The 10,897-nt window shown below is 49.7% G+C and overlaps 1 protein-coding gene across 2 annotated transcripts; it reads right to left on the reverse strand.

Annotated features, from left to right (window-relative positions):
- Positions 1-130: 130 nt before the first annotated feature.
- On the reverse strand, positions 131-9,053 carry NDUFC2 (NADH:ubiquinone oxidoreductase subunit C2). Of its 2 annotated transcripts, none has more exons than XM_007067415.4 (3): positions 8,779-9,053; positions 4,028-4,171; positions 131-349 (listed from the first exon to the last, which is right to left on the reverse strand). In XM_007067415.4, exons 1-3 carry the CDS (start codon positions 8,915-8,917, stop codon positions 300-302), a joined length of 333 nt encoding a protein of 110 aa, XP_007067477.2. In that variant the 5' UTR covers positions 8,918-9,053; the 3' UTR covers positions 131-299. The 2 variants fall into 2 exon arrangements, with proteins under 2 accessions (XP_007067477.2, XP_037742809.1); XM_037886881.2 differs by lacking the exon at positions 131-349 and adding an exon at positions 965-1,083 and having other exon boundaries at positions 8,779-8,988.
- Between the last annotated feature and the right edge of the window lie 1,844 nt (positions 9,054-10,897).

Raw genomic sequence — 10,897 nt, forward strand, 5'->3', positions numbered from 1 at the left:
TTTTCTTTGGTACAGTAGTTCTCACTTCACAATAGTTAACAGGCAACTCAAAACTAACATTTAAATAGAATAAAAGAGCTAAATGCATTGCAAAATACTGAGATAAATATTAACAACAAATGGAACACACTAATTATTCATAGTTTTAATTATAAGAATACAGTAAGTGTGGTTTTTTTGTTTTGTTTTTCAACCAGTGGTATTTGAACAATAACTGACATACAGTCTGCTCAAATATATTTGGGAGTGGTCTCACGAAACACGATCTGGTGAACAAGTCTGTAGTTCTTGAGAAGTTTTCAGCGAATTGGATGGAAGTCCTCCAGCACCTCAGCTAGGATTTTCTTATCTACAAAAGGTAATCAAGTACAATTACGAAAGCTTATTCAGCATTTAGAGAGGGTTTGTTATTGATCAATAATCAGTAAATCAGAACATCTGCTACAGGCCAGATCCAAAGTCATCTGAAGTCAATGGGATCCTGTCTTTCATTAACTCCAGTGGGTTTTGGATCAGGCTTTACTACAGTAGCACTTTGCTTCACAAACTAAACATTCCTCTCTCCCCTTCCCAGTGAAGATTTAATAGCAGAGCCCTGTAAAGAGGTCTCACTATCAAGAACTTCATTACTTCTACAGAATATTTACTGGCTCATAATGGAAAAGCATAACTAAACTCCACTTAACCAAATATATTTTGCTAGGCAGTAAACTTGAGTCCCTCTTCCCATCATTGCTAATTTTCTAAAATTCAGTCACCATGGCTCTCTCAGGCAAAGCTAGTTAGCAAGATTCTATTGTACTATGGAGCCATAACGTTTCTACTAAGGCTTATTTCACCTGGCATGTTTGTCGATAAAGTGAACGTTGCAATCTAGTTAAATTGAGGATTACTGCTCCTGGCCAAATGAAGAATGTTGCACTGAATTCAATGGACTTTGAATCAGGCTTTTAACACCCAGAGTTTGGGGAGGAAGTAATCAGGCTAAACTCCACTTAATATCTGATTCGGCTGGGAAATGAAGAAACCCTCTGAAGAAGCAGTTTTCCCCTCTGCTTGACAGGCAGGTTTTGGCGAATGTGGCTAGCAGAAGATGGGGTTGTGTTAAGTGGGAAGGGAAATAAAACCATGGCAAAAGGTATGTCTTGAAAAAGTTATAGGAGGAGTTAAAACACCCCTATCCTCTCCATGACCCTTCAGAAAGGAGAAAACTCAGAATAGGTCTGTCGCTAGCTTGATGCCTTTTACTTTTGACACACACACACACACACACACACACAATGGCACCCTAGTGACTGATCAAGAGCTAAGTTTCCATTCTTGCAAACAAATGTAATCTATAATGAGTGCACACAAAGCCTGAATCACAGAGAAGTAGTCTATGGTTCACTACGTTAATCTCAGTACAATTTCCAGCCTGCCTCTAAAGGGATCACAGTGGGTTCATTAGCCATTTCTCATCAGTTTCTGAAAAGAATGGTCACAGCTGCACACTAACTGCCCTCCTTTCCTACCTCTATGCCAACAGTTTTAGACTGCATGAGGAGACAATATTCCAGAACTATTAAAATTATAGCAGTGGAACAAAGTTGAAGCCATGGGACGATCAAGATGCTAAAAGAGTACTAGAGGGGGATAAGGCCATTGTGGAGAAACTGAATGAATTCTTTGCATCAGTATTCACGGCTGAAGATATGAGGGAGAATCCTCAACCTGAGCCATTCTTTTTAGGTGACAAATCTGAGCAACTGTGAGACTGAAGTGTCAGAGGAGGTTTTGGAACAAACTGATAAATTAAAAAGTCTCCAGGGCCAGATGGTATTCACCCAAGAGTTCTGAAGGAACTCAATGTGGAATTGCAGAACTACTAACTGGTAGTCTGTAACCTATCATTTAAATCAGCTTCTGCACCAAATGACTGGAGGACAGCTAAAGTGATGCCAATTTTTAAAAAAAGCCTCCAGAGACAATCCTGGCAATTACAGGCCAGTGAGCCTAACTTCGGTACCGGGCAAATTGGTTGAAACTATAACAAAGAACAGAATTATCAGACATGTAGATGAACACAATTTGTTGGGAAAGAGTCAACATGGTTTTTGTAAAAGGAAATCATGCCTCACCAATCTACTAGAATTCTTTGAGGGGGTAAACAAGCATGTGGACAAGGGGGATCCAGTGGATATAGTGTACTTAGATTTTCAGAAAAGCATGGTAAATATTCATGGTAAATAAGCTCAATGGCCTGTGATGGGATGTTAGATGGGGGTAGGATCTGAGTTACGACAGAGAATTCTTTCCTGGGTATCTGGCTGGTGAGTCTTGCCCACATGCTCAGGGTTCAGCTGATCACCATATTTGGGGTCAGGAAGGAATTTTCCTCCAGGGCAGACTGGAAGAGGCCCTGGGGTTTTTTCGCCTTCCTCTGTAGCATTGGGCACGGGTCACTTGCTGGAGGATTCTCTGCTCCTTGAAGTCTTTAAACCATGATTTGAGGACTTCAATAGCTCAGACATAGGTGAGAGGTTTATTGCAGGAGTGGGTGGGTGAGATTCTGTGGCCTGCATTGTGCAGGAGGTCAGACTAGATGATTATAATGGTCCCTTCTGACCTTAATGTCTATGAGTCTACGTGCACAAGAGTGATCCAGTGGATACATTGTACTTAGACTTTCAGAAATCCTGCGACAAGGTCTCTCAACAAAGGCTTTTAAGCAAAGTAATGTGTCATGGGATAAGAGGAAAAGTCCTCTCATGGATCGGTAACTGGTTAAAAGATCAGAAACAAAGGGCAGGAATAAATGGTCAGTTTTCAGAATGGAGAGAGATAAATAGTGGTGTCCCCAGAGGTCTGTACTGGGACAAGTGCCGTTCAACATACTCATAAATGACCTGGAAAAGAGGATAAACAGTGAGGTGGCAAAATTTGCAGATGATACAAAACTACTCAAGATAGTTAAGTCCCATGCAGACTGCAAAGAGTTGCAAAGGGATCTCATAAAACTGGGTGACAGGGCAACAAAATGAAATTCAATGTTGATAAATGCAAAATAATGCACATTGGAAAACATAAATCCAACTATACATATAAAATGATGGAGTCTAAATTAGCTGTTACGACTCAAGAAAGAGATCTTGGAATCATTGTGGATAGTTCTCTGAAAAATTGGCCAAAGGATGCTGTTGATGCAAACACCGCAGTTCATGGAGATTTAAGTTGAAGTGTGATTCTGTACGAAGGCCCTCTGGAGGGAGGCAGGGTCCACATTCGTTCTCTCAATTATTCCAGAACAAAATATACAAAGTCATTTCCCCCTACCTAGTTCCCAGCTGTCGAAGTGGATCTGAAAAACAAGCTGGGTTTGGTCTGCGTCATATCATCACCCACTAGAGCTGTAGTGGGAATTTAACAGACAGTTCCTACTGGTATCAGATAAGATCAGAGAATCTAGTAAAACCTTTGAAGCAATGGAACAGCATCCAGAGGAGGTGGTAGAAGCCAATTAAATGGGATGTTTAAACCCAGAAACACAAGGGACAACATATATTGTGGAGAACAGCCCCACAATGGATAACCTACTATCATTTAGATGGTAAGCTGTTTGGGTCAGGGGCCATCTCTCACCATAAGTTAGCAAAGTGCCTAGTAAAGAAGGGCCCCAGTCTTGGTTACCAAAATACAAAAAATCATAAATTAGGTCTCCGACATCTCTAACATCTATAATTCAGTTTGCTACTCCACAGCTATATTGCCTCTGCAGTGCTTACTATTAAAAGCTTATTTCCTCAGTGAAGTAAATGGAAACAACAGAAAACCACCAAGGCAGCAGATCTGTTGAGTAAGAAAGGTCCATTTCTCTATCATAACTTTCCTGACTTTCTAGATCACTTTAAATTGTGACTCAGTCAAAGAGGTGATACTAGCCAGTTGTGGCCTGTTCTGAAAGACTGTATTCTGACTTGGGCATACCAGAATTTATCACCTATTAACTAGTTTGCAATGTCTTTCTTAAAACAGCAACTCAGTATACCTTTTTCCTTAAAATCTTCCGGATGTTGCCTAATGTATTCCATCAGATCTCTGTCCAGTTTAGCATGAATATAGTCTGCACGTTTACTGATATAATATCCAACACACCAGCCCACAGTGGCATACAGGACCTGACGGTGTACTCCTGCAACGTGGAAAAAAAATCCAGAGAAAATGATAAGTAATGTTATAGATATCATTGCTACACATGGAAGTTATGATTTTTCTTTCCCCCTGCTTTCAACATGTGTTTGTTAAAAATTCAGACCCAGAAAAATAGCAGCCTTAGTCTCATCGATACTAGGGATGCATTCTGAAGGTATCAGCCTTCAACATGAAGGCTGCAACAGTCACTATGTTTAAGATTCCAATTTAAATTAAAGCCACCCAGATTGCTGAATATTTATTACAGGTGACTTTGCACAATCTGATTTTATTATTATTGGAGCCATGGTCTGGAGATTAGTAACTTGGATACAGGAAGAATCCCCAAGAAAAAGACAAATGATTACTTGGGCTCCCAGGATATTGATGGAAGTAGATGCCTAACTAGGATTAGGACAATGCTTGCTCACATGCACAGAACGGATCACCAGGAATGGGGGTGGAGGGAAGGAATTTTCCCATGTACCATTAGGGACTGGGCAGTGGACATGATGGTGTTACACCTTCATCTGAAACCTCAGTCAAGATCGATAGACATACACCTAGATCCCTAGGACTACAGAGGAGGAGGTCTTGACGGGCTCTGAGTCTGATCACATTCATCTTCCAGAATAAAACCAGGGATACATGATACAGATGAGACTGTCACTACCAAGTGTTCAGGATAAGCGAAGTGGAAAATGGAAAGATTCCCATCAGAGTCCACACCTGTCAGCTGACAGTAGCTGTGGAAAAAGCCCCCCACAGGAAATGGGGAGAGATAGAGGCATTATTGGTAAGAGTCTCACATCTGCCTTGTAGGCCCAGGGGCACTGTCAGGGCTGGGGGTGTATAGGTATTAGATACCTCAATGAGGTGTAGATTCACCCCATCACAGGCATTGGCTTCCTCAAGGCCCCGGGGGTGCTCAACCCCCCAGCTCCGCTCCAGGCCCTGCCCCAACCCGTTCCTCCAAGTCCCCACTCCAGCCCCTTCCCACTCCTGCTCCACTCAAGGCCCCGCCCCCACCCAACTCCTTCCTCCAAGTCCCCACCCCTGCCCTGCCTCTTCCCGCCCCCGCTCTGCCCCAGGCCCTGCCCCACCTCCCTTCTCCCAAGCCCCCACTCTGCCTCTTCCCACCCCATCCCACCTCTTCCCACCCAGTTCTGCCCCCTCCCCTGAGCACACCCCATCCCCGCTGGGACACTCTGTACCTCGGATGAACACCCAGCACCCCCATGTTCATCCTTGTAAAATGATTGTGTGGTATCCAATGCAAAGTTTGTCACGTTGGGTGTCTTCAGAAGGCTCATGATACACTGAACACTGTTGGTATAGTGATGTTATAATAACTGTTACAGCAATGTTATAGGTTATAATTTCATGTATATAGTTATGAGGCTGAAAATGTATCCTCATGGCTTAAAATGAGCGCAGGCAAAAACTCTCCAAGAGCAGAGAGGGAGTTCACACCTGATCAGGGCAGGTATGAAACAAACCCAGCCCAGCCTCACAGGAACAAAGGACGCTGGCCTAGGCAACAACAAAAGAATCTGTTTGAATGAGTCACCCCCCTTCCTTTGGTCAGTATGGGACTGTGATGAGGTAATGCTCACTTGACTCTGAAGGGGGCAGGGGGGCAGAGAAGAGAGCAAAGCCAAGAGGGAAGAAAAGACATGATAAAAGGGAGAAATGTTTGCCATGCTCTTCCTCTCTCTTCCACCTACACCTACAGACCTACACACCAAGCGACTGAAGCACTGATCAAAGGGGAGAGCCTGGCTGAAGAGCAACCAGCCAGCCTGTGGTGAGAAGCATCTAAGTTTGTAAGGGCATTGGAAGTGTGAAGATCAGCTTAGAATGCGTTTTGCTTTTATTTCATTTGACCAAATCCTACTTGTTACACTTTGACTTATAATCACTTAAAATTTATCTTTCTAGTTAATAAAGATGTTTGTTTATTCTACCTGAAGCAGTGAGTTTGGTTTGAGGTGTGTCAGAGTCTCCCCTTGGGATAACAAGCCTGGTACATATCAATTTCTTTGTTAACTGGACCAACTCATATAAGCTTGCAGAGTCCAGCGGGCATAACTGGACACTACAAGATGGAGGTTCCTAGGGTTGTGTCTGTGACCAGAAATATTGGCTAATGTCATTCGGTTGCACAATCCATGGAACAGCTTACATGCCAAAGGCTGGACGTGAACAGCCCAGCAGTGGGGGTTCTCACAGCAGAGCGGGGTCAGGCTGGTTCCCAAAGTCAAGGATTGGAGTGACCTAACAGATCACCGGTCCAGATAACACCAGAGGGGAACGTTGCACTTGCTCCTCCCCCTCCCCCTCAGTGCCTCATGCAAGCTGTGGAAAAGCTGACTGCGGTGGGGAGGAGGTGCTGGCTGCTAGTGGGTGCTGAGCACCCACTAATTTTTTTCTGCGGGTGCTCGAGCCCTGGGGCAGGGATAATCTTTTTGTTGGTGTGTTTGTACCATGCCTTGCACAGTGGAGCCCTGGTGCACAACTGGGGGTCCTAGGACCTACCACAATAAATAAAATAATAATAAATCCCTTCTTCCACCAGGAATTATTCACTGGTCCCTCCTAGATCACTGCCTACAGAATCCCCTTCCACACACACAATCCCCACCAGCTCACCCCAGGCATCTTCTCCCTACTGCCTCCCAAACAGTCTCTCCTAAAGCCCAACAGACAACCTCAGTCCTGTCCCCCCCCCCCCGCCCCTGCAGCCTCCCTCCAACAGCCTCCCTCCTGCCCCTCCCTCCAACAGCCTCTCAGCCCCCCCCGCAGCCTCCCTCCTGCCCCTCCCTCCAACAGCCTCTCAGCCCCCCCCGCAGCCTCCCTCCTGCCCCTCCCTCCAACAGCCTCTCAGCCCCCCCCGCAGCCTCCCTCCTGCCCCTCCCTCCAACAGCCTCTCAGCCCCCCCCGCAGCCTCCCTCCTGCCCCTCCCTCCAACAGCCTCTCAGCCCCCCCCGCAGCCTCCCTCCAACAGCCTCTCAGCCCCCCCCGCAGCCTCCCTCCTGCCCCTCCCTCCAACAGCCTCTCAGCCCCCCCGCAGCCTCCCTCCTGCCCCTCCCTCCAACAGCCTCTCAGCCCCCCCCGCAGCCTCCCTCCTGCCCCTCCCTCCAACAGCCTCTCAGCCCCCCCCGCAGCCTCCCTCCTGCCCCTCCCTCCAACAGCCTCTCAGCCCCCCCCGCAGCCTCCCTCCTGCCCCTCCCTCCAACAGCCTCCCAGCCCCCCCCGCAGCCTCCCTCCTGCCCCTCCCTCCAACAGCCTCTCAGCCCCCCCCGCAGCCTCCCTCCTGCCCCTCCCTCCAACAGCCTCTCAGCCCCCCCCGCAGCCTCCCTCCTGCCCCTCCCTCCAACAGCCTCTCAGCCCCTCCCCCCCGCAGCCTCCCTCCTGCCCCTCCCTCCAACAGCCTCTCAGCCCCTGCCCCTGAGCTCAGCCTCTCAACCCCCCTCCAACAGCCTCCCTCCCTCTACTAGCCTCTCAGCCCCCCAGCCCCCCTCCCTCTACCAGCCTCTCAGCCCCCACACCCCGCAGCCTCCCTCCTGCCCCTCCCTCCAACAGCCTCTCAGCCCCCCCCCGCAGCCTCCCTCCTGCCCCTCCCTCCAACAGCCTCTCAGCCCCCCCCCGCAGCCTCCCTCCTGCCCCTCCCTCCAACAGCCTCTCAGCCCCCCCCGCAGCCTCCCTCCTGCCCCTCCCTCCAACAGCCTCTCAGCCCCCCCCGCAGCCTCCCTCCTGCCCCTCCCTCCAACAGCCTCTCAGCCCCCCCCGCAGCCTCCCTCCTGCCCCTCCCTCCAACAGCCTCTCAGCCCCCCCCGCAGCCTCCCTCCTGCCCCTCCCTCCAACAGCCTCTCAGCCCCCCCCGCAGCCTCCCTCCTGCCCCTCCCTCCAACAGCCTCTCAGCCCCCCCCCGCAGCCTCCCTCCTGCCCCTCCCTCCAACAGCCTCCCAGCCCCCCCCGCAGCCTCCCTCCTGCCCCTCCCTCCAACAGCCTCCCAGCCCCTCCCTCCAACAGCCTCTCAGCCCCCCCGCAGCCTCCCTCCTGCCCCTCCCTCCAACAGCCTCTCAGCCCCCCCCGCAGCCTCCCTCCTGCCCCTCCCTCCAACAGCCTCTCAGCCCCCCCCGCAGCCTCCCTCCTGCCCCTCCCTCCAACAGCCTCTCAGCCCCCCCCCGCAGCCTTCCTCCTACCCCTCCCTCCAACAGCCTCTCAGCCCCCCCCGCAGCCTCCCTCCTGCCCCTCCCTCCAACAGCCTCTCAGCCCCCCCCGCAGCCTCCCTCCTGCCCCTCCCTCCAACAGCCTCCCAGCCCCTCCCTCCAACAGCCTCTCAGCCCCCCCCGCAGCCTCCCTCCTGCCCCTCCCTCCAACAGCCTCTCAGCCCCTGCCCCTGAGCTCAGCCTCTCAACCCCCCTCCAACAGCCTCCCTCCCTCTACTAGCCTCTCAGCCCCCCAGCCCCCCTCCCTCTACCAGCCTCTCAGCCCCCACACCCCGCAGCCTCCCTCCTGCCCCTGCCGGCTCTCCAGTCCGAGTCCCAGCCCCACCGCAGGCCCCGTTCGCCAGCTTCCCTCCTTCCTTCCTTCCTCCCTCACCAGCTCGTATGACCGGGCGCCGGTTGAAGGCGTTGTCCACGAGCGCCGTCGCCCAGCCCACCAGGCCCAGCCACATCGAGTTCCTGTTCACGATGGGCGGCGGGGGCAGCCCCCGCGACTCGTCGGGCAAGAACACCATGGTGCCCGGACCGCGCGCAGCGACGCACCCGGCCCCGCCAGCTCAAGGACAACAGCTGGTACCGCCCCGAAAAGCGACCCGCCAGCCCGCGGCAGCCGCGACACCAAGGTTCCGCCGCGCTGACAGTCCCCCAGCCAGAGTGGCGCCCTGCACAGGGAGAGAGCGGGGTGCAGTGGAAGGGAGGGAATGGGGTTGACTAGGGTGGGTCCTCGTTTGGGGTCCCATTGCAGGGGAGTGTGTTTCTAAGTCCCCCAAGATTTACTACATGAATCTTCAAACTTCAAGTACCCAGACCAGATACATCCTCCCCTTGCAATCGCCTTAGCGGTTCAATCCGTGTCCAGATCGCACCTGATCCCGCAGAAATGCAGCCACGGGTCGCTCGATGCCCCACCCAGCTGAAACAGAAGAGGGCGCGGACCAGACACGGTTTAGCTGAATCCCCTATTCCAAAGCATGACGATTCCGCTAAACTACACAATAATCCCTACAGATCGTGCTCAAATTCCTGAATTTAACCCCCCTTTCCTAAGAGATCAACTTCACCTTTTCTGAGTTGTTTCTGGCCCAACAACTTTTTAATGATCAGTATTAACTGTTTGAGTCATTGGGCAGAGAATTAGTCTGTAACCCAGTGATTAGGGTACGTATCTAGGAGGCAGGAGACCCAAGATCAAGAGCCTCTGCTTCACTGGCTATGTATCCACAATGGAACAGCTTCATCAAAAGACTGAAGGGGCCTGTATCAGAATATCCCATAGCTCAGTAATCAGAATACTCTCCTGAAAGCTAGATCCCTGTTCAAATCCTTTCTCCTCCCCCACTCCTGCTGTGGGGAACACTGAACCTCACTCCCACATCCCAAGTGAGTGCTCTAACCCCTGAGCAAAAAGTTTTAAGGCAGACACCTCCACTTCCAGCCATTTTGTGTGGCATGCAACCCATGCTTAACTCATCACAAGAAATGACTTAGGTGCTTAAACCACCTGACTTCAGAAGCAATTGCTAGTTGTTTGTGAGTTGCTAGCAGAGATAGGCACTTCCCTGCAACCTGGATGAAGGAACGGGTCTAGGGACTTAAGTGACATACAGCTCTTAACAGCATCTCCCATTGGCTAGTTTAGGCAGCTCTCCACCTACCATGGTAGTTTCTGTGGTTCACATACCACTTCCCCCCACCCTGATGCATTGTTTATGGGTCCTAGGTACCTAACACAGGCCCTATCACAATGCTAGTCCTGTGATTTTTTTCTAACACTTATCAGGTGTTGTGACAATGAGCACCACAAAGCCTAAACCCTTTTGGGAATCTAGCCTTAAGTGTTAAAAGCATTTCAAGACCTATATATAAAACAGTGAAGTATTTATTCTCTCATCATATATTAAGATGTGTGTGCTTCTAGTGACTGCTCTGATGTCCTTCCACCTTTATAAAATACACACACACACACACACACACTTTTAGCGAAAGCTGAAAAATATCACCTTTACTTACCACATCAGCTACTAACTTAGGTTTCCACTCTAAATAAGGGCCAGAGTCCTCTTCCAGGCTAATTGAAGAACTAGAAATCTGCTTGCACATCCCCAAATCAGGGATTAGGAGATTACAAAGTTTGGTGCAGGGGGACTCTGATACTAAAATTAGGGTATTTTAGGGAAGGAATAATCTCCTTCCAAGTAGTGAGGACAAGCATCATGAGTTAAAAAAAAAAAAAAGAAAGAAAGGAGACTGTTTGGCACAGTCCATCACCTGTTTACATACTAGCATCTTCAAGGATGTGAACATATCAGGTTAGATAAACCTGTGCTTTACTACTGCAGAACCACCAGACATCATAAATGCCTTTTCTTTAGGGCAGTGTACTGGAGACATTCACATTGTGTGGATACACGTAATCCCATATCTAACATTTTAAAAATTTTCTTTTTTATTTTATAACAAGTCACGCAAAATCATGCAACAGCAATAAAGAAACC

This window comes from Chelonia mydas, chromosome 1 (genome assembly GCF_015237465.2).
Source record: "Chelonia mydas isolate rCheMyd1 chromosome 1, rCheMyd1.pri.v2, whole genome shotgun sequence".
Classification (NCBI taxonomy): Eukaryota; Metazoa; Chordata; order Testudines; family Cheloniidae; genus Chelonia; species Chelonia mydas.